Genomic DNA, 24,054 nt, shown 5'->3' with positions numbered 1-24,054 from the left:
TTGCCATGTAAGCACCTGAAGAATATTTAGGTTTGCTGAGATTGGTTAGATAGACTTTAAACATATGTTACACATCAGCTACTGGAACCAAGGAAATGTAATAACAGGGCTGAATGTGTCACACACAGGTCACGCCCAGCCCAGCTCCATGAATGGTGGAAAACATCATGAAACGTCACGTGACAGCAACATGGCGTGGCGAGTTTGACACCCTTGGTTAAGATGATGACTGACTGAGAGAGATGGAATTAAATGCCGAGTCCAGGACCATGAGGCCAAAGTTTTGACCATGCTCTTGGATAACTATACACTGACATTGAATCTGGCACCCACATACTAACTCTTTGAACAATGGATGGAAAAACTAATGGGGAAAAAGAAAAAGAGTTCTTGCTCTGGTTTAAACATTATGATCACCTACCTGCTGCAACCTACATTCTCTCCTGCTACCCTACCTCATTCTCATCAGTAGGCCAAAAAAATCTATAATGCAATTACATCCCTTTGATGCATGTGTGAGGTGAAAAGAATCTCGCTGTTGGCAGCCCCACTCACCGCTAATTGCAATGTGCCTTCGCTAAGGGACAACTACAAAGCAATTATGTTGAACTACAAACAATCAAGAAAGGGAGAATAGTAAGCACCGTTGGCTGGTGCTATTATTCCCACCCCCCTTAAAAGTTTGACAAAAATTTTAGACAAGCCCCCTTCCCCATGGGTTCCTCTCCCTGCCAAAATAGTCCCCTAGTGATTTTCCTTATTTGCATATGGTGCCATACAAATGCGAGGACTGCAAATTGCAAGGAAAAAAGAGTCAAAGTGGGACCTACCTACCTTATCAGAAAAGGCATAGCCGACACATTAGTTTTCATGTCACGGCTTTGCCTCATGCAAGGAGCTCTTGGCAGCAGGGGTGGTGGTTATGCATGGCTGCAAAGACACATAAAATTGCAAACTTTTACAGCCTACCTTGGGGTACCGAGTACAGGACCAAGGCCAATGTGCACCCAATGCAGTATTGAGAACTGCTGAGCTAGAGCGAGGAGGCCTGCAAATAACTGGATATAGTTCTGTCTGCAGCCAGTGATACTGCCAATACAACAGTGCTAGAGGAAGGGAGTTGCTCAACCTTTCAAAATCCTTTGTATCACTTGATGATTTTTTTTAAAATATATGCTAGCGAGAATATACTCTATCCAAAATGCCTAAGAGAATCTAACAAAAGGGAGTTAATAAAAGTTAATACAACGTAAACCACGTTCTTTATAAATATAAGGAAATTCCTAAGCATGACCATACTTTTTTTTTCAGCTTCAAAGAAGTTCTAAGCCTAAGAAATTTCACTTTGACTACGAACTTCATGGGGTAGCATCACTCACAAGCAATAACCATGTGGAGAAGTGATTTCTTACTTTTGAAATTTATTGCAAGAATTACTGATAAGGTATGCAAAAGACTTTGAAGAATATATAAAAAACATGATATGGCAACTATATGATGAATGAGAATAATATCACCACGCAACTTTATCTCATACGAAGTATCAGATCACTCTCAATGCTCCTTATGCCCCATAGAACTCAGTAGAACCTAATTGTTAAGTAGACCAGGGGTCACCAACCTTTTGGACCTCAGGGACCACTAGATTCATAATTTTAAATCCCGTGGACCACTAATATGATCTGACCGGCTGGGTGGGCGTGGCTATGTGGTCATGTGACTGAGTGGGCGTGGCCAACTTGATGTCACTCATGTCAAGTGGCGCTTCGCCAGCCTCTACTTGCCCCTCCCCTCCCAGCCCCTCCTCGCCTGCCTGCCCTTAGAGCCCCAACAGGATGCAGTTGTTGGAGCTAAGCAGCCACCATGAGAAAGAGTTGGCAAAACAGCTGGCTCAATTCAAATTGGATCTGACCAAGAAGGAGGCTCAGCAGAAGCACCTCACTGAGGGCTATGAGCATAGGTTTTCCAAGCAGAGGGAAGACCTGTGGGAGTGCAAGGCCAGGTACCGGCACACGAAGGCTCAACAGTCTGAGATGGTCAGCCAGTTCCAGGCAATGATGCAGTCCCACTGGAACAAGGCCCTCTGGCTCATTGCCACCAGTGGCACTTTCCTCCAGCCTTTGCCGAAAGCCTTGCACCAGGAGGCTGAAGCAGACCCCAAGTCAGAATTTCTCCCCCTCCGACCCACATAAAAAGACCCTGAAGGGGAAGACTCTCTGCAGCAACACAAACATTCATTGCACATATCTGGCCCAGAGGCCATAGTTTGAGGACTCCTGATTTCATGCAATATAAAAAATGCAAATAATTTTTCTGCGGACCACCAAAATTTTCTCACGGACCACCAGTGATCCACGGACCACCAGTTGGTGACCTCTGAAGTAGACTTCTACCTTGCAGCCTTAAGCTTTAAGCTCCAAATACCAAAACTGGGAGGGGGGGGGAATGAAACTGACTAATGAAATCTTTTCTGGTTTTCAACCCTTTCCTGCATTTTGGGCTTGGAGATGGCCAGTTGTCCTGCCTCAACTATATTTACATGCCCCAATTGGTGGACTTCTCTGCTTCTTTATCCCTTCCAACCTATTTTCTTTGGGGGAAATGATCTTTAAGCACATGTGGTTTCTAATAACAGACCTTTTGTATGAACTCTCCTCCTCATAGATGACAACCTCCCACTTGGATAGGCAGTAGGGGAAAAAAAGAAGAAAGAAAGAACACCATCATTATGCCATCCTTCCTGTCACCTGGGCTGGAAAGAAAAAGTTGCAAGAGACTGGTCAATTACAGTTAGTTAAAAAAGAAAACTGCAGATCCCTATTTCATTGTTCTTTCAGTAAAGGTGACAAAAAAAGGACAAAACTTCCACTAATGAACTTGTAAACTGTATTTTAATGGGTAGCAACCAGAGAGTGGCAGGGAAGGGTCATTTCTGACACAGTGCTCAGTGGAAAAGTGGAGCAAATGGATTTCCTTTCAATAAAAGAAAGCAGAGAAGGTGAACTGGAAAGCATTGCTTGTTCTGGTGCAAGTTATTTTTGATCTGTAGCAAGAAAAGACGGGTGGGAATTGCATCTCTCATAGGATGGAACATATTTGGGGTAAAACTGTTTGCGCCTTTCCCAGAGAAACAGCTACTGGCAATGGGTCAAGTTGGTTATATGTAGTAACCCTCCTGCAGAATTGCAGTGATGGGTTGACCTTCCCTAATCTCTGCTAGGAAACCAAGGTTACGAATGCTAATGCTACTTTTATAATAAGGCTATAGTAAAAAAAATTTTTTTTTGCATGTCTGAACATGCTACCCATTAAGTTGTATGTGGTAAGTGATATTTGTTATATCGTTTCTCAAATTACATTTCCGGCTCGGATTCAAATTTCTTTTATTTGACTATTGTCTTGGTTGCGGCTCTCTCTTTTATTCCTTAAGCCGATTCCCACTGCCCATTACAGGGGCACGTATTTTACTAAGCCATGGTTTGTTTAACTGCACAGTTGTTGGATTCAATCAATTCACAATTCACGTCAATTCACAAACCATCATTTACAAATCATCAGGTGAATAAAAAAACAACAACCCACCCTATATTATGTCTTAGCACAGTATGAGAATACAGACTCGTTTTTACAGTATAATTATTCCGGGAAAGAATGATAGACATTAGAATATATGCACATGGTTTAGCAAAAAAAAAAAAAATGCTTTAACAAGTTCACACAGAGAAAAGTGTTAGAATGGCTTCATCTATAGCTTCAGGCTGGTTCTCATAGCCACATGAAGGAAAGAAGAAAATTCTTCTTTTACATTCTCTAATAATCTTCATGAGCAGTGAACTAAGCACTGAACATGGTTTCATAATCATTTGTGAAATATTCTCAATGTTACATACTTTATTTGGACAACAAATGTGCTGTGCCCGCAGCAGTTCTAGGAGTTTTCTCCCATGCCTTCCCTTCACCAAGAGAGTACCTAAAATGAGATACTCACCTGTATGGCAAAGCTCAAACATGCTGCCATGTGTAGAAAAAAGACTTCCAGTGTGATCAAAGGCAGGATTTTCTCTCCCCAAAGGATTAATATGTTTCTAAACCTGTTAACTTTTAATTACCACCTGAGCATGCTGGCTGAGTGCCATCAACATCTCTATTAAAATTCAATTTATCCCCATCATAACTAATTTTTCTGCCCTAGCTTTGTCGCCAGTAGCCCTCAATTTCCAGACAAGTTGTCCAAAGATGTTCTTTCATGCACTAAAATTGCAAAGGAAAAATGTTTGCATCTGTGCGCACATGTGTGCATAAGTTAAAGGGTCGGATTAATGGGCTTAACTTCTAAAGTGTCCTAAAAATCTCTGTGTTCTAAAAATGAGAGGATTACATAGTTATATGTACTAGACGTACTGACATGATGGAATTAACTTCCTATAGGTATTTGTGCTTATTATATGGATCTTTCTTTTTGTTCATTAAGACCTACTTTTTGTTATATGAGGTGCATTTTAATGAATATATTATCTTTTTTCATTTTTGTTTTTTTGTTCACTTTATAATCACTACTTAATATAGACTTCTTTTTACTTCACCTCCACCTGCACCCCACCCCCACACTGTATGTGTATACGTGTGTGTGTTTGTATGATCCCAAAACTAGATCAATCTTTGAGACCCTGTGCAAAAGTTCCAATATACAAAATGCTGACACTGGGCCTTTAACGGGATGAGACAGTGAGCTGATATCAGTTTCTGACAAGAAGTTAATTTGAAAAGGGATTTAAATGACCAAATGATCAATAATCTTATTAACGCTGCTACAAAATTTGACTTACATTCCTTCTGCTAATAATAATATCCTGGATAGAGAAAGAAAACATTAACAGTCATTTTAGAAAATGTTATTTCATAAATAACCAGAGCTCTGCACATTATCCTGTTTACCCATTAATGAAGGCGAATATATGTGTCCCAGGATAATGTTACAGGATCCAATCTGGGTCAATCACCAGGACCAGATGTTTTGTCTTCTAAGCTTTTGGACTCATGCTGGAGCCCATCTTCAGGGAACTTCTCTCTAGTTTATCCATTCCCACATGCCACAAGCTGTAGGTGTAGGAGGGAGTCACTATATGTGAAAATCTGTGTTTGGGATCTGAACCAATTTTTTTAGAGAGTTGCTATGGAGAAAAAAACCGATTAAGTAAAAACTGCAAAAAATTTTTTTGATTACTTCCAGCTTTCAACAAGACAATGGTTCAGTTGTAGAGAGTTTTATCTTTGGAAGCAAGAATATTTGGGGTGGGAAGGAAAGAACTGACATTACAGCAGGGGTGAAATACTCCCGGTTCAGACCGGATCAGCTGATCCGGTAGTGATGGCGGTGGATGGTTCGGAGAACCGGTAGCAAAAATCCCTGCCCTCCCACCCATGCCCAGCTGAGCCATGTGATCATCAGAGCCTTTTAAAAAACTTTTAAAAGCGTTTTGTTACAACCTATTCAGCTGAATAAGTTGTAAAAAATGCTTTTAAATGGTAAAAAAAGGCTCTGACGGTCACAGCTGAGACGCGCGATCGTCAGAGGCTGTTTTTTAACTTTTAAAAGCATTTTTTCTACAACCTCTTCAGAGGTTGTAAAAAATGCTTTTAAAAGGCTCTGATGATCCCAGCTGAGTTGCCTCATCATCAGAAGCTTTTTTCTTACTTTTAAAAGCATTTTTTACAACCTCTTCAGCCGAATAGGTTGTAAAAAAAAATGTTTTTAAAAGTAAAAAAAAGAGATTGTGCGCCACAGCTGACCATCCCCCCCGTGCACTGTTCTACTTACTGCATGCCTCCTTTTGCCATGCACTGCATGCATGCTCCTCACATTCGGTGCATGGTGCGCACTGCGCATGTGTATGCAGCGCACACATGCAGCCAGCAAAGCAACAGTAAACTGGTTCAGATTTCACCACTGCATTACAGTCGTGAAGTTAGACTACCTGGGAATAGGCTTGAGAACCATCTCTGTTGGACTGGACACTATAAGGTCCTTTTTCTCTACTTTTCCATTGGGGCAGTTCCAACAGAAGGACAGCTGGCTGCATGATATTCAATCTGTCTCACATTATTTTTTTATTCTTCTCCTTCTACATATGCAAGCTTTTAGTGCCCTCTCCCCGCTCTTCCTTTCATTTCCCTTGTCCATCACTATTCAGGGGAGCCCCTGAGTACACATTTCTTCAAAGTATCTCTCTGTCTACGGGTGCCTGACATTTCATTCCAACTGCAAGTGGATTTTATTTCAGAACAAGAGGAAACTTTATTTGCACACTGACTGAGTGAATAGATGGGGGGAGATAAAGAGCAATTTAAATCTCTTTTTTATTCATATCCCTCTACATTTTATGCCTCTATATTTTTTCTCCATTTACCATTCCTATTTCCAGCTGCCTTATCTCTTTCTTCCTGCCTTTGTATCCCAGAAAGAAAGAAAAAAACAGAAAAGAGAAAAGAAAAGTCCATTCTGATCATGGCATTTGTCCCCAACCTCACCTTCCCCACCACAAAAAAAAGGAAAGAGAAAGAAGAAAATAAATAATTGGGTTAAAATAGAGATCTGTTACAGGGAAGGAGGAAAAATCTGTAATGGGTTTCCTTCAGATATAGGGTAAAAAATGATTATATTTCTGGGCCCTTTTAATTTTAGTTTTGAAAACAGATACCGATAGTCCTTGAATTATGATTACAACTGAACTGTTTTCTGAGCAAATTTTCTGTTGCTAAGCGTGGCAGTTGTTAAGTGAGTTTTACCCCATTTTATGACCTTTCTTGCCACAGTCGTTAAGTGGATCACTGCAGTTAACTGAATCATTTGGTTATTAAGCAAATCTGGCTTTCCCCCATTGACTTTGCTTGTCGGAGGCCAGCTGGGAAGTTTACAAATGGTGATCACATGACTCCGTTGCCAAGTGCCTGAATTTGGATGATGTGACCATGGGAACACTACAATGCTCATAAATGTGAAAACAGCCATAAGTCACTTTTTTTGGTGGTGTTGTAACTTCAAACAGTCACTAAATGAATGGTTGGAAGGACTATCTGTATTTTCTGGGCTGTGCTTGGGCTTCCCAGAGAAATTTCCTTCTCATTAATTAAGAGGAGATTGCTCTTTACGGCATGGAAGTAGAAACATCTTGCTTGTGATCAAAAGCATGCTTGCCACATTCCTGTTGGCAACTAAAAACATTTTTTGGCTATTACCCAGTGAGTTGTGTGAAAAAATAAGTACACCCCACTGAAATCTTTAACTTTTTCAATCTGACCTTCATTGAACAATTTTGATAGATTAAAGGGGAAATGATATAACAAATATTGCTTACCATTTACATTTTGCACTCCGCTGCGTAATTTAAATAAACATAAATGCACATTTTGCATTTGTTCATTGGAGCTAAAAGTAATCACAATACATTAATCATTCCTGAAATATCTAAAATTAAAATCAGGTGCCAATGATTAGAACCTCATCAGAAAGGATCCAGGAGGACCGTTTCTTACTGAAACCTGAGATATCTGGTTTGCTTTGCTCTTTGTTGTCGCAGTGTATTGTACCACCATGCCTAGATTAAAAATCTGAGGCCTTCAGAATGAAAGGTTACTGTTATGTTCTAGGTGAAGAATGGAGGTGAGGACAGAGTGATTTCTAACAGTTCTTTATTCAATACTGCCTGTGGGGCAAACTCAACTCCCTGGCTGACACAACTCCTTTTATATGAAAGTGATCAGCCAAACAACCAATCAGGAGGAAGTATTTTCCCGCTCCATCAGAGGACCAGAATGAGCACTTCAACTGACAACTATACACTGTATACAATACATAACAGTTACAGATGCCTATGAGTCTGGGAACGTATCTGAAAAGATTGCCAAAAAATTGGACATCAATCACTCTGCTGTTTGAAAGATTATCCTTAAGTAGAGAAGATTTCAAACAACCGCCAACTTGCCCAGGCTATGTTGTCCCAGCAAGTTCAGCCAGAGAACAAAACAGAAGATGCTGAAAGAAGTCTCTAAGAATCCCAGAATGTCATCACATGGCCTACAGGTAGTTCTTGTCACTGTCGATGAGTCTGCCATTAAAAACAAGAAGCTGCAGAAATTAGATTTACATGGGAGGTGTGCCTGGAAGAAACCTGGGTTGTTCATTATAAAAATCTGGGCAAGATTATAATTTGCTCTTAAAAATGTCAGCTAAAACCAGGACTTCTGGAATAATGTGCTCTGGACAAACAAGGCAAAGATTACACACTGTAAGCCGCCCTGAGTCTTCGGAGAAGGGCGGGATATAAATGTAAATAAATAAATAAATAAATAAATAAAGTTATCTGACCACAGTCCCAGAAGATACGTTTGGAGAAAACCAAAGACAGCATTTCACCAGAAGAACTCCTGCTTGAACTGGGCTAGAAGACCTTCAAGGTCCCTTCCAGCTCTATTCTGATTCTGACTCTAACTTGTTGCCATCCACGAAGCACGTGGTGGAAATATTACTGCTTGGAGCAACTTTGCTGAATCAGGGCTTGGGCAGTTCATCATTGTAGAACCCACTGTGAATTCTTTCTTCATTGGACCAGGGGGTCCCTGAGGATGATGTGAAACTATCTCTCAGAAGACTGATGCTTAACTGAAAGGGGACCTTGCAACATGGCAATGACCCTCAACGTTCTAATAAATCCACCAAGGAATGGCTGAAAATAAAAGCAAGAATTTGAGGATTCTGGAACGGAGAGAGTCCAGATTGAAATCCAACCAGGAGGGATTTATTTGGAATGATTTGAAACTGACTGCATGCAAGAAACCCCACAACATTACTTAGCTGAAAAAAAACTTGCATGGAGGAGTGGGGGAAAAAAATTTGTCATGTCAGAGACTAAAGAAATATCTGTATGAGGTTGTTTCTGCCAAAGGAGGCAATGAGAGGTAGGTATTACAGCCAAGAATGTACTTATTCTCCACAGAAGGGAAAGAACCTATGTGTTAAATTGTTGTTGAACAAATGATTACAATTATTTTCATAGTTTTTAACTATACATTTATCTTTACCTATTGAATGAAGATAAAATATGGATATGTCTCCACATGTTAAAAAAAAAACTTTACACAGGGTGTATTTACTTTTTCACATTTCTCTAATTCAAAAGCACATTTATATATTTTGCTCAGGATTTCAAGGCCAGTTTATAAATTATATCCTCTTTACAGTCATATAAGCCAAGCTGGCTGTTGTCAGGTGCAAGTAATCAGGAATAGGACTTGAGTTCAAAACGTTAAACGTTTATTATGCAAGTATCTGGTTTACTAACAGTTAAGCTACATTGGTGCTAGCTAAGGGTCAATGGAATTCATGGGTCACTGGTAGCTGTGCAGTGATTCCAAACTGATAACACATTTTACCCTGCCCTTGAGCTCAGCGTGCTTATCTCTTATAGATGTAAATCAGGGGTGGGTTCTACTTACCTTTACCGGTTCGCAACGGTATTTAATTTAAATTAATTTAATGATTTAAAGCATGATTAAAAGCATGCACAAAAATCCCTTGATGATGTCAGGGCGGGTGGGTGGAGCCTCCCGCTGGTTTTACTACCAGTTCTATAGAACCGGACAGAACCGGGAGCAACCCACTACTGGTGTAAATAATGTGCATAGTATGAATATACCCTCCCAGAATTTTTACTTTAAATTTAGAATATCCTGGCTTGCAGTAATACAGGTAAAACATATGGATGTACATATGTTCCTTATCTATGCATTCTAGATTACATCTCTCTCTACTAATTATTTCATTTCATAAGCTATTTCCCAATGTTATCTCTTATATCCTAATTCACAATGGCAGGCCAAAAATGAAAGAGAGAGGGAGAGGGTGTGGGGTGGTGAGAGAGAGAGAGAACAGAGAGAGAGGGAGAGGGAGACAGAGTAAGGGAGGGAAAGAGGGAGAGAGAGAGGGAGACAGGGGAAGGGGGGAAAGAGGGAGAGAGAGAGGGATGGGGGCAGAGGGAGAGAGGGAGAGAGGCAAACATAGCTTCAGCACATAAGAAAACAAAATCAACAAAGACAAGTGATTTGCAAAATTTACAGCTCCATAATACTACTTAATTTATTTTATTTTTTATTTTATTTATTTTGTCACAACAATATATATAAGCATCACACAAAAAGATTATATAGTATATAAACATATATATGAGGAAATATTAGGAGGTATAAGCATATATATATATAAGAAGAAGAAAAAAGAAAAAACAATAGGACAGGAATGGAAGGCACGTTTGTGCTCTTATGCACTCCCCTTATGGTCCTCTTAGGAATGGGGTGAGGTCAATAGTATACAGTTTTTGGTTAAAGCTTTTGGGATTATGGGAAGAGACCACAAAGTCAGGTAAAGTGTTCCAAGCACTGATGATTCTGTTACAGAAGTCATATTTTCTGCAATCTAGATTAAAGCGGTTAGCATTAAGTTTAAATCTATTGGTTTCTCTTGTATTATTGCAATTAAAGCTGAAGTAGTCTTTAACAGGAAGGACATTACAATAGATGATTCTATGAGTTAAATTTAGGTCTTGTTGAAGGCGACAGAGTTCTAAGTTTTCTAAGCCTAGGATTTAAAGTCTGGTGGGATAAGGTATTTTGTTGTTTTCAGAGGAGTGAAGAACTCTTCTTGTAAAATATTTCTGGACACGTTCAATTGTATTGATGTCAGAAATGTGGTGAGGGTTCCACACAGGCGAGCTGTATTCTAGAATTGGTCTAGCAAATGTTTTATATGCTCTGGTTAGTAGTGTAGTGTTCTTGGAAAAGAAGCTACGCAAGATTAGGTTTACAACTCTTAGAGCCTTTTTTGCTATGTAGTTGCAGTGGGCTTTGGCACTTAGATCATTTGATATGAAAACTCCAAGGTCTTTAACAGGGTGGGGGTCATCTCTAAGGTAATGTCCATCAAGTATGTACTTAGTGTTTGGGTTCTTTTTTCCAATATGTAAGACTGAGCATTTGCTGGTTGAGATTTGGTGTTGCCAAGTTTTAGACCAAGCGGTTAGAACAGTGGTTCTCAACCTTTATAGTGCTGCAACCCCTTTAATACAATTCCCCATGATGTGGTGACCCCTTTAATACAATTCCCCACGATGTGGCGACCCCCAACCATAAAATTATTTTCGTTTTGAATTTATCGCGCCTGAAGCCGTATTGGCTAGCGATGTGAACTGCTTGCGATTGCCTTGAGGACGGAGGCATTAAAGCAGAGACTCCTCCCCTATTAAGTTTATCGCACCTGAAGCCAGATTAGGCTAGCGATTGGGAGTGATTGCAGCTGGCTTGAGAGGGAGACATCAGACCAAAGATTTCTCTCTTTTTTAATTCATTGCGCCTGAAGCCGAATTCGGCTAGCGATTTGAAGAGCCTGCAGCTGGCTTGTGAAGTCAACAATTGGAGCGCGATTCTTCGACTCACAAGTATACTTCCTATATTTTTGATGGTCTTAGGCGACCCCTGGCAAATCGTCATTCGACCCCCAACGGGGTCCCGACCCACAGGTTGAGAACCACTGGGTTAGATGATCAAGGTCTTTTTGAATGGTAGATGTATTGTCTGTGGTGTTAAATAGTTTGACATCGTTAGCAAAGAAAACACAATTACTTGAGATGTGGTCACAAAGATCATTTATGTATTGTATGAAGAGTGTTGGTCCAAGAACGCTGCCTTGAGGAATGCCACTCTTGACAGAAACAGGATTTGATAGAGCAATGCCAATTTTGACCACTTGTTGTCTGTTAGACAGAAAAGCAGATACCCAATTGTGAAGGGGTCTTGAAATGCTGTAGGATTTTAGTTTTAGGAGAAGTTTATCATGTACTACTGAGTCAAAAGCTTTGCAGAAGTCTATATAGATTGCATCTATTGTTTTGCCTTGATCAAGATTTGTAGTCCATATGTTTTTACAGTGGAGAAGTTGTAAATTACATGATAATTTTTTCCTGAAATGGGTCATTTTAATCCCAACCACAGGCAAAAATGCATGGAAGGGTCTATAATGTTTGTAGCATTTATAACTTTCACATTTGCAATTTTTCAAAGCTTCCATGAAAAGTTATAAAAGTTCAAAGAAAATCTGTGAAACTTAGCTGGATGACTGCATTATTTGCTACTTAATGTTTTACAGTAACTTCAGTAATTTTTAAATAACTGCTTCCATTGATGAAAGCATATGATTATACTGTGCCATCACAAATGAAAAGCGAAAGGAAACAAAAACAGTATTTTTCTCTCCTTTACAAAAAACCCCCAACAACGCAAATAACCTACTCCGAGGTATTATCACTATCTAGGCTAAAGAATCAATATGGTTAATTAAGGGGTGCACACCAGGTTAGTGTAACATCTTTATAATTATAATTATCAACATCACATTAAACTTGAAAATATTACAATTAGCACTTGTTTTAAAATAACAGTAGTTGTTAGTATTATATATAAAGAGCAATAGATGGTACCTGTATTACTATTTTATTTAAAAAGTCCCATGTAGTTTTAAAAACAAAAACAAAAAACCTTTCACAAACAATCTTTAGATTGCAGACTGGAATTAAGAGTTTAATTTTCTGTAATTTTATAGCACATCTGTGTTTTAAAAGGATGCCCAAATTTATACACAGAGAGATCCTCAGAGAAATGCATAATAATACTTATAAATGAGAAGAAGAATAATATAAAAAAATAATAATTTTATGTAGTGCTAAAAACATCTGAGCCGTAAGATCAGGGGTTTCAAATTTGCAGCCTGTAGCACTGCAGATGGGCCATCAAATCATTTCCTTGGTCTCTGCTCCTAAACTTGTTCCTTAGAGTTTTACAAAAACAGTCAGGGACATAGTGCAGCATAACCACAGCACCACCATGGCTCCTAGAGACTTTTATATCCATGTACAAAAATATTTCAGGGCTATGGCCCTCAAGTTAATAAACTACTGGTAGTTCTCAGCTGGTGCCTGTGTTGATTTGAGTTTGAGACCCTTGAGCTAATTCCTTGGCAAAAGTGAGATTTCCTGCACTTAATTATGTTGGTTTTGAAGGAATCACACAGAACAGACCCTTGGTTCCGCAGGATAGTTACATGACCTTGTTTTAAAAATAAAACTTGAAATATTATTTCAAAATATAGGACTTGAAATGGACAAATGGTTAGTATTGGAACATCAAGAAAGCACAACAAAGAATGTTCTTCATGAAGCAACTCAGGACGTTCAGACTGCCCCAGGAGCTGTTGATATAGTTTTACAGAGGAATTATTGACTCTATCATTTGTACTTCTATAACCGTCTGGTTTGGTACAGTAATCAAACAGGACAGGTACAGACTGCAACGGATAATTAAAACTGCAGAAAGAATAATTGCAACCAGCCTGTCTTCCACAGAAGACCTGTATATTGCACAGGTCAGAAGGTGGAGGGCTGAGAAAATATCTGCAGACCCAACACATACTGGCCATAAATGGTTTCAACTCATCCCCTTGGGATGGCGCTACAGGTATTACCTACCAAAACAACTAGATCCAGAGACAGTTTTTTCCCCTTGCACCATCAATCTGCTGAACACCTACGGTAATTCTCACAGTACTGTCTAATGCTTATATATTGTACTATATATCCATGCAGTATGGAGTATTATCATTTACCCTTCTTATTATCTTCTTTACTCTCCCCTCTTATTATTGGGATGATGATGGCGACGACGACGATAATGATTTTGTTGCTTTGCATATACACTGAGAGCTTCTACAATGGAGACAAATTCCTCGTGTGCCTAATCACACTTGGTCAAAAGAAGTATTCTATTCTCCTGTATTCTAGAGGAGCCTTAAGCTACTGTCTAGGCTTTTCAGTGAGGCTTTACTTGGCAGCTGTCAGGGAGGGGACCCTTCCCAAGGTCCCAGCATTGCTGCAGCAGCAAGAGGCCTTCAAACAGGTTGCCTTAAACTGGTACGCGTCTTGCCTTGTGCTGAATTATTGATTAAGATGGAGAGGATGGCACACACACTCACACACTTGCATCTAGACAAGACACTGGGAAGCACTTGGTTTGATTTAAAGCTAGGCCTTGAGTGGCTCTGACTTTGTGACAGTTGTGTTTTCTTCTCAAATTACTGAGTGAGAAAGAAAAGGAAGAAAACTTTTTTGATGGGCTCTTAAAGTTGAATGACGAGAGATGGGACGAGACAGAGAGAGAGAGAAAGAGAGAGAGAAAGAGAAAGAGAGAGATTGCTGTGGGCCACAAAGCCAAGTTTCCAATCCATGATAGATAAATGATAGCAATCAGAATGAGGGATAATTAACAGGCTATTTGAAGAGGGAATAACTCTACAAAAACGTCAGTTGCAACCAGAGGCATTTTCCATCTTCAGTGTACCAAGAGAAAACAGTAATAAATTAATAGAGAAGGGCAAGTGCTTCACAAATTAATCAGAAGTGAATCCTAGTTCGACAGCTCTTCTTTACATGTCTGGGAACTTGCAATGTCCGCTTTACTAATGCATAACTTGATACCAAAATGTGATACGAGTATTAGGCATAAATCTCACAATCTATCCGACTACAGATGAACTCCATTTTAGCCCACTATTTGAAAATATTAAAAAAGCAAAATAAATTACAGACCAGAAACCCCTAAGCATTTTACGTTAGTGAGCTTTTGTTTGTGCATGTGTGAAGTAACATTAATAAGGAGTTTTTTCCCCCCATCCAATGCTATGCTGCCTTATAATGGTGGGTGGGTGGGTGGGGGCCAGATGTTTCTGGGAGGGATGAATGAGGAATGCTAGGAGTTATGCCAAGGGCATACAGCTCAAACAAGGCCAGCCCTGCTACCCAGCTAAAGCAAGCGGACAGCATATTAGACAGAAGTGATACAGAAAGATACTGGAGGCAGATGCAAAGGTATCATTTCATATTGTGCAGGAGAAGACAACGATAAACTACTTTTATGTTTACTTGGAAAAAATCACACCAATAATCAATATAAACTGATAGATGATACAACTCTAGATGAGGCTGGATGTCACTCAACATGCTATTGAGGAATTGCTGAAGACCTTTCAGAATGCTAGCAGTGTTTCTAACATGGCTAGATAAAAGCTTTTGGTATGTCTAGTAGCTGATGTTGCCCTGCAGGAAAATAAAACCCAAAGCTGCAAAGACAGAATTACTGTGGACACATGGAACATAAGAGACATGAGCATGGAAAAAGTCAACACAAGAAAAATGAAATGAACAGATTACACATTGACATTTTTGACATCAGCAAATTGAAATGGAATGGAATTGGGCCCTTTTGAACAGGAGATCGTACTACACGGGACATGAAAAACAAAGAAGGAACAGCGTTGTATTCATAGTTAGGAAGAAAACAGCAATTATAGTCCTTGGGCACAATCAAGTCAATGACCGGATAATATCAATTAAACTTTTCAGATAAGCCTTTAATATATCAATTATCCAAGTTTATACCCTAACCATTGATGCAGAAGAGGAGGTTGATGGTCAAGTTCAATCTGAAGTCGATAGAACATGTAAGCATATTATGTTTCACTGTATAGCCTAGGAAACCAAAACGAGCTAAAAAAAATGACATCACTTTCTACCAATCCAATTATTTCCTTATTTGTAAGATAGTCTTCCGAAAACTAAATTACATCAATATGCATGAACATCACCAGATAGAATAGAACAGAAGTCAAACAGATAATATTGGTCAAAGAAGGTAGAAAAGCTCATTTGCAGCAGCAAAGACATTGCCAGGGGCTGAGTTGTGGAACAGATCACAAACTGTTCATGTGCAAACTCCAAATCGAGCTAAAGCTGCAGAACAAAGCCAACACAGTGGCCTACAAATTGGAAGCTGTCAATCTTTGTAACAATACCAAAGACGGGAGACTTGACAGAACGTGCAGACTATGGTACAATATCCGTAATGTCACATACTAGCAGAATAAGGTTTAAGATTATCTAAAACAGATTAAAAAAAACCTGAGGAACAAAATGCATTATTACTGATGCATGTTGTGGTAATAGAGAAAGCCAAGAAATAGTCCACCCCCCCAAAAAAATCACTGTGTGCTTCGTTGATTATAGAAAAGGTTTAACTGTGCAACCCTATCAAGATGTTGTGTGTGCTTATGAAAATGGGAATCCCAGAACATTTCATTATCCTCATGGGTAATTTGTACACAGCTCTGGATGTGATAGACCGAATATGGTGAAACAGACTGGCTCTAGGTTGGCAAAGTAGTAGGGAAAGACTGTATACTCTAACCTATGTATTCAACATATAAGGAGAATATATAGGGTGTACTAAAAGTCATGACTGATAGGCAATTTGTTACATAAATTACATTAAATGTCGAAACTGGTTCCTATTTGCTTCTAAACACTTATCTTACTCATTTGATGCATGAATTTTGAATGTCCATGAGTACAGTAGCATTTTCCCTGAAAATAAATATTAATTAATAAAACAAGACAGACACACACTTCAGAGGATAATTAGAACTACAGAAAAAACAATTGCAACCAACCTGCCTTCCATTGAGGACCTGTATACTACACGAGTCAAAAAAAGGGCTGTGAAAATATTTACAGACCCCTCACATCCTGGACATAAATTGTTTCAACTCCTACCCTCAAAATGACGCTATAGAGCACTGCACAACAGAACAACTAGACACAAGAACAGTTTCTTCCCGAATGCCATCACTCTGCTAAACAAATAATTCCCTCAACACTGTCAAACTATTACTAAATCTGCACTACTATTAATCTTCTCATGGTTCCCATCACCCATCTCCTACCACTTATGACTGTAACTTTGTTGCTTGTATCCTTATGATTTATATTGATATTGTTTCCTGATTGCTTATTTGTACCCTATGATTATCATTAAGTATTGTACCTTATAATTTTTGATGAACATATCTTTTCTTTTATGTACACTAAGAGCATATACACCAAGACAAATTTCTTGTGTGTCCAACCACACTTGGCCAATAAAAAATTCTATTCTATTCTATTCTATTCTATTCTATTCTATTCTATTCTATTCTATTCTATTCTATTCTATTCTATTCTATTCATATTGTGATTGCTCTAACTTTTAATACTTCTTATATATTAAGGAACCTGGATTGGAAGAAAATGATCATGGTTTAGAACTTCCATTATAATGATGATAGGGTTCTGATGTCTGAAAATAAAAATTAGCAAGTCTAGGAGTATAGTCAGAGAAGGAGACTAAGTCCAAATATAAAGAAGCCAAACTTGTGACAAAAGATACAGCAACTAGCCTGACACTGACAATACCGAAGTGATGAATAGCTTCTGTCTTTCAGGATCAACTCTCAACAATGAAGGAACCAGTAGTCAAGAATAGCGTCACAGGCAAAAATTTGGCCTTATGAAAGATTCAGATGTGTGAAGATGTACTTGTGTCTACAAAGATCTGAATCATGAAATGTTTTTTCCTATGATACTCTACAGAAGGACACATTGGTTCAGTAGTGGGATTCAAATCCTGTCGCTACCGGTTCGCTTGTGGGCATGCGCACATTCGTGTGTGTGTGTGACACTTCTGCACATGCACAGAAGTTTCTGTGCATGGGCAGAGATGTCTGGGCAGGTGGGTAGAGCCTCCCACCACTGCTACTGGTTCGACTGATCCTGGGTGAACTGGTAGCAACTCACCACTGCATTGGATGTTGGAAGAACACAGAAAAATGAAACGATTCTTTTGAACTTTGTTGTTGGAGAAGACTTCTGAAATTATCATGGATTGCTAAGAAAATGAACAAATGAAACAGAGACCAAATCTATTCAGAGTCCTCATTCAATGTACAAATAGCCAGTTTAAAATCATCATATTTTGACATATGATGTGAAGACCTCTCCTGCAAAAGTTGAAAAGAAAGAGAATGAATGCATCCTAGGAAGATTTGAAGGATGAGAGATTGGGACAGAAAACCTTTTAATAGAGAAATTTATATGAGGAAAATCTATATGATAAGAATAGACAGAAATTTGATAGCACATAACCAGTCAGGATTTCTGGTGTGCTGATCTTGTGTGCAATTTGTTTCAGCCTTAAACTATTAATGCAGTATATACCCTGCAAACCAATTTAGTTAAAGGCGTCTTTTGTTCTTTGTGCAAAAGATACTTGGTGACATGGTAGCACACAGGAATAAGAGAAGGAATGCAAATTCTCTTTGAAAGTAAGTTATCTGATTATGAAATATTAATTATGTCTGCCCCACCAGTAACAAAACAGACTGGACATTAAAGCTCATGTGTGTCTGAGAAACTGAAATATATCCATTTAAAAGATTAAACTGCTTATGGAAAATCCAAGTGTTTTATATCCATTTTCTTCAAGGGTGTTTTCCCCCCTCTAGGACTCTTGTTTTCAAATCAGTATTAAGAAAGCAGAATCTAGAGATAAGGAGCCAGCTTTCATAAGTAAATAAAGTGGCTTAATAAACTTGGTGTCAAAATTACTTTCCTTGATTGCTTCAAGGGATATAAGGAGAACTATGTAGACTGAGTGATTCTTGATTAACAGTTTGTACACAGAACAGGAAATTCTTTTTAGCTTGTGAGATAGGCAAAATTAATCTTCCTGAATAAGGGCTCAGTATAGCCTGCCTGAAGAAATTCCACTCATTTTGGCTTTCACAATTCATACAAGTCCAACCCACTCATTTAATTGTCTGCTTTTGTCACTGTTAGCATTCTAGACGATGACAAAAACCCTTATCTATTTTGCATTATTCTGAACATGATCTTTGTATGGAAGAAACAGCATGGAATCGCTTTCCCACCAATCTTGTTAGATGCTACGTAAGAAGATAAATTGATTAAAAACCCAGGATGACCCTGTGGGCAAATCTGAAGTTGCAGATAATACAGGTCCCAAGGGAGTAAACGACAAGCAGCTACAGGGATGTTCACGCAGAAAATCCTGACAATCTCTGACATACCTGTATTCCAGTGAGAACTTGGTTAACTCTCTGTTGTCATGCAGCCATTTGAATTCCAGGGGCCAACTCCCTTCTGCCATACAGGTGAGCACCAAACGATTTCCCTCTAGATGGACTTGAGTGCGCACTGGCTCTGTCTTGAAATATGGGGAAACGTCATCTGAAATCACAAAGGAAAGTGTGTCAAAAACTGTGCATCCTTCCATCACACATAAGGTACATTGGACTTTCAATATTAGATCAGACAAGCAGCCTGTCCAACTAACATGTTGGTCTATGAATGAAAAGATACACGCTAATTCTGAAAACGTCTGTTCTTTGTTATGCGTAAATAACCTTTCTGACACGTTTTACTAAAAATCAAGATTATGTATCTCTGGATCAGCCTGTTTAAAAACATACATCACTTTCAAAGAGTTATACATTAATTGTAGATATGCTGTTGTCCCAAGGACACCACTACTTGATTTCAGAGCCATATTCAGTGTAATACTGTATATGTAAAGCATCACCATTAAAGCAGTACGTGGCACAGGGCCTGGTTATTTGTGGGACTGCTTCTCCCTGAGGGTATTCGCTTGTTGCAGCAGGTTGGATAGATTGGAGAGTGCACTCCTGGTCCTTTCTAGTGGTGGGTTTCAAATTTTTTTTACTACCGGTTCTGTGTGTGTGGCTTGGTGGGTGTGGTTTGGTGGGCGTGGTTTGGCTTGGCTTGGCGGGCGTGACTTGGCATGGCTTGGTGGGCGTGGCTTGGTGGGCATGGCAGGGGAAGGATACTGTAAAATCCCCATTTCCTCCCGATCAGCTGGGACTCGGGAGGCAGAGAATAGATGGGGGCGGGGCCAGTCAGAATTTTTACTACTGGTTCTCCGAACTACTCAAAATTTCCGCTACTGGTTCTCCAGAACTGGTCAGAACTTGCTGAAACCCACCTCTGGTCCTTTCCCTCAAATGTGTCATTTAGTGGGATGTAGGAAGCGCACCTTTTCAATAGAATCTCTTGCCCACTGGAACACCCTTCCCCCTGGAATCCAGGAGACCCCCACCCTTTTTGCCATCTGGAAGGTGATAAAAAGCTTGCTCTTCTCCCAAGCATGGGGATAGGGCAGGGTCTGCAAACTTGGCTCTTTTAAGACTTGTGGACTTCAACTCCCAGAGTTCCTCAGCCAGCAAAGCTTGAAGTCCACAAGTCTTAAAAGAGCCAAGTTTGCAGACCCCTGGGATAGGGTGAAGTTGGAAATCTTGGGCAGGGGTGAAATCCAATAGGTTCTGACAGGTTCTGGAGAACCGGTAGTGGAATTTTTGAGTAGTTCAGAAAACTGGCTGGCCCCAGGAGTGGGGAGGGAATGGAGATTTTGCAGTATCCTTCCCCTGCCACGCCCACCAAGCCACACCACACCCACCAAGCCACGCCCACAAAACCGGTAGTAAAAGAATTTGAATTTCACCACTGGTCTTGGGATTATACTTGTTGCAGGAGTGCAATGGCTCACGAGGTTAGAATGCTGGCTCATTGTCAAGACCTGTTGCTGCTGCAGGGCAGGGCATCAGATTCTGGTTGTAACGGGTGGGTTTTTTTTGTTTTTTGTTTTAATTATTGTGGTGAGCCATCCGGAGTTGTGACATACAGATAGTCCTTGCTTAGTGACGTTTGAAGTTACAATGGGCTGAAAAAAATAACTTTGTGACCAGCCCTCCCATGTGTGACCATTGTAGTGGTGATCTGACTGAAATTTGGGTACTTCAAAGCTGCTGGACATTTATGACTGTGATAATATCTCACAGTTGCATCATGGCCATTTGCGTGCTTTAAAGTTGGCTTCTGACCCGCAGAGCCAATGGAGAAGTTGGCAATAAAATTGCAAGCCCTAGTCATGTGACAGCATGTTTAATGACCACAGGTGACTCATTTAATGACCACAGCAGAAGTGATGTCATAAATCCAGCACACAGTAATGTGATTTTTTTTTTTTACTTAATGGTTGTGTCACTTAGCAACGGAGTTGCTAGACCCAATTAAAATAATTAAGCAAGGACTACGATAGTCATAAAAATAAATGAATATAATGTAAAACAATAAAATGTAAAGCAATTGCCAGAACTAAACTCCATTATCATATACATACCAAAAGGTTTTCAGGGTTAAAAGGGAGGTGTTATATGACTTTCAATGAACGAATCACCTAACGTGGCTAGATTTGAACAGAATGTCACCATACATGTTGTTCACCGTTTGTAAATAAGATTTTTGCTACCTTTAAAATTGGCAACAAGTAATTGTGTGTGCGTGTATGTGTGCATGTAGCCTTGTAGGTAGTAGTAGCACACATACATACATAAACATGGCCAAAGATTGGTATCAGCTGTGAGAAATGGAGGTTATTGCTTTCCCTCTATTTTCTTGATGAAAATTATCCCACCCCTGAAGCTGTTCTTTGCTCTACAGGGTAAAATATATAGGAACCAGTAGGATACCTGAATGTTTTGCCTTGAGGGAGAAATAACAGCTTTTGGGATAGGGTTATTTTAATTGTAAAAGCAGTATGGGAGAAAGGGTTATGCTGTCCTCCTGGGTGGCAGTTCCAGTCTGAATTGGGGAAGGGAGCTGTGTCTGCTATTAACATTTAAAAACACACACAGAGAAGTTCTCCCAGAGAGGGGGGGGGACGTCATGTACTTTCTCACAGATGATTCCAGGCAAAAATCATGGGAGAACCAGAAGGAACAAAGTAGATTATAATGGGATGAGCTTTACTTTACAATCTTCTGAAAAAAAAGATTTTTTTCGAAAAACAAAAACATATCATCTCTGTTTTGTATTAATGGCCCGGCAGTTTAACTCTCTAGGTATCTCCATGTATTGTCACTAATAATGGGAAAATATACGTAGGTGAAGATTATGGATTTGTCTTCTAGGTCCATTCAGAATTGGACTCAAACCATGTTGAGATAATAGGCAAGGTAACATGTAGTTTTGTTGTGAGGCAAGTCATTCAGTTTGTCTGTTATTTGTTTCTACTTATTTTAAACTTCTGAAAGTCTCTGAGAAAGATTGGTGAGTGGTTACCCTTAGAAACTGAGTAAATAAACAGCAATAAGAACTAAACACACAGTTAAGGATTGTAGTGCCTGTGAAACAAAAAGCAAAACTATCCACTTTCGTTTAAAAGAAAAAGACCAAAGTCCAAAGATAGGGAGTAACTTTATTGGAATGATAAAAAATGTAGACAAGTAGAAAGTTAGCTTCTGGATCCTTGAAAGTTCCAGAGTTCCTCTTCAAGTACCCCAACTCTGCAAAAGGCAGGGAAAGAGGGTAGAGTAAATCTTTATATATTACCAAAGATTGTCTATGTAGGTGGCATATATAGGTAGGTAGGTAGATAGGTAAATAGGTAGATAATTGTACATCTGTAGATTCTTAGGATCACAGATTAAGCATATCAGTGAATGCAGTACATAAATTAAGTGTCAAAGTGCAGTGGGCTGAACAGCAATTGCTGACCATGAATCAAGTATGAAAAAGCGAGGACTTCTGTCTGGCAACCAAATGTCCTACTATCATTTTTCACATAGCTACCTACAATTGCAAAAAGGGGACCATGAAAGAATAGACAGGAGAAAAATCGTCTTGTTAAAGCTGCAGTGTTGGACATTTCTTGGACAGCAAAGATGACAAGCAAACAAGTAGTGAAGCACTTAAAACCAGAGATATCACAAGAAGGCAAAAATCATAAAATTCTACCTTACTTATTTTGGCCATGTCACATATCAAACTCACTGGAAAAGGTTATACTTGGAATAATCAGTGGTAAAAAGAAAGAGGCCACCAAAAACTACAATGGCTAGACCCAGGGGTGGGTTCCATTTACCCTTACTACTAGTTTGTGGGAGCGCGCGCACGCTTCTGCGCATGCGCAGATCACCCATGATGATGTCGGGGCAGGTGGATGGAGCCTCCTGCTGGTTTTATTATTGGTTCTGTAGAACCAGACTGAACTGGGAGCAACCCACCACTGGCTAGACCCCATCAAAGCCAACACCAGCCAGAGCATAAAACAACTGAAAGGAGCCATACAAGACTGGAAAATGTGCAGAGAACTGGTCCATAGAATCACAGAGAATTAGACAAGATTGTGCAGATAGTATCAGCAGTTTAGATTTACCATCAGTTTCTAAAAGGGGATTGCAAATTGATTTAATTAGTCTTGGCTGGGGCAGCAATCAGATTACTCTTAAAAGTTAGAGACAAAGATGGAAGAGCTGACCCACAGTTTTCAACAAATAAAGCCAGTTTCTCCAATCTATACAAGCTTAAGTAAAATGCAGAGATTTTTTACTTAGATAGATATAAGTGGAAACATAGCACTATTTATATTTCCAAAGCTTGAGTGGTTTTCTAAATAAAAAAGTCGATTAAAGTCAAATTACTAAGTGACCAACCTTGTTGGAAAAGCACACAAGAATGTTTCCCCCCTTGTTAATTACTTAATGAAAATAGTCTAGTTTAATTTACTGCTGTTTATCTTGCCAGGGTTGCCAGAATAGAAGAGTGGTATTTAATTTTCACGGCAAAACATTTACCTTCAGCTTTTGGTTTGAAAATATGGAATTATTCTGTATCAAATCTTAGCAAAGGCACAGCGCATCGTGGTGCACTTCTCTTTTCATTAAATGAAGCAGATTTTCTACATAGTAATCACAGAACTAAGCTGATGTACTGTACTTTTATAGGAATAGCTGTTAACTGCCCCCAGTGCACATAGATTAGGCTTTTAACATCTAAGTTCACATTAGCAATCATTAAGCCAAGTAGAATTTTAGCACCAGACGTTTCTCATTACCTTAGCCTCACCAGTTTTCAAGGAAGTCGGTAATTAGGAAGAAACAACTATGGGAAAAAAAGAAGAGGAGTTGGATAAAGGCTCAACGGATGTTTGCTTTGGTTATCTGCAATCTGCCTAGATCAGGGATCCCCAAACCTTTGGACCTCAGGGACCATT

The 24,054-nt window shown here is 39.4% G+C and overlaps 1 protein-coding gene across 4 annotated transcripts in view; it reads right to left on the bottom strand.

Annotated features, from left to right (window-relative positions):
• Window positions 1–24,054, bottom strand: part of SDK2 (sidekick cell adhesion molecule 2) — a 455,605-nt gene that overhangs the window by 155,648 nt on the left and 275,903 nt on the right. For all 4 annotated transcript variants that reach the window (XM_058169595.1, XM_058169596.1, XM_058169597.1 and 1 more), the window contains one exon: window positions 19,055–19,214. In XM_058169595.1, the coding sequence (XP_058025578.1) occupies window positions 19,055–19,214 (160 nt within the window). The remainder of the gene's footprint in view (window positions 1–19,054; window positions 19,215–24,054) is intronic.

This window comes from Ahaetulla prasina, chromosome 2 (assembly GCF_028640845.1).
Source record: "Ahaetulla prasina isolate Xishuangbanna chromosome 2, ASM2864084v1, whole genome shotgun sequence".
NCBI classification, from domain to species: Eukaryota; Metazoa; Chordata; class Lepidosauria; order Squamata; family Colubridae; genus Ahaetulla; species Ahaetulla prasina.
This window is presented reverse-complemented; position numbering and strand designations above follow the sequence as displayed.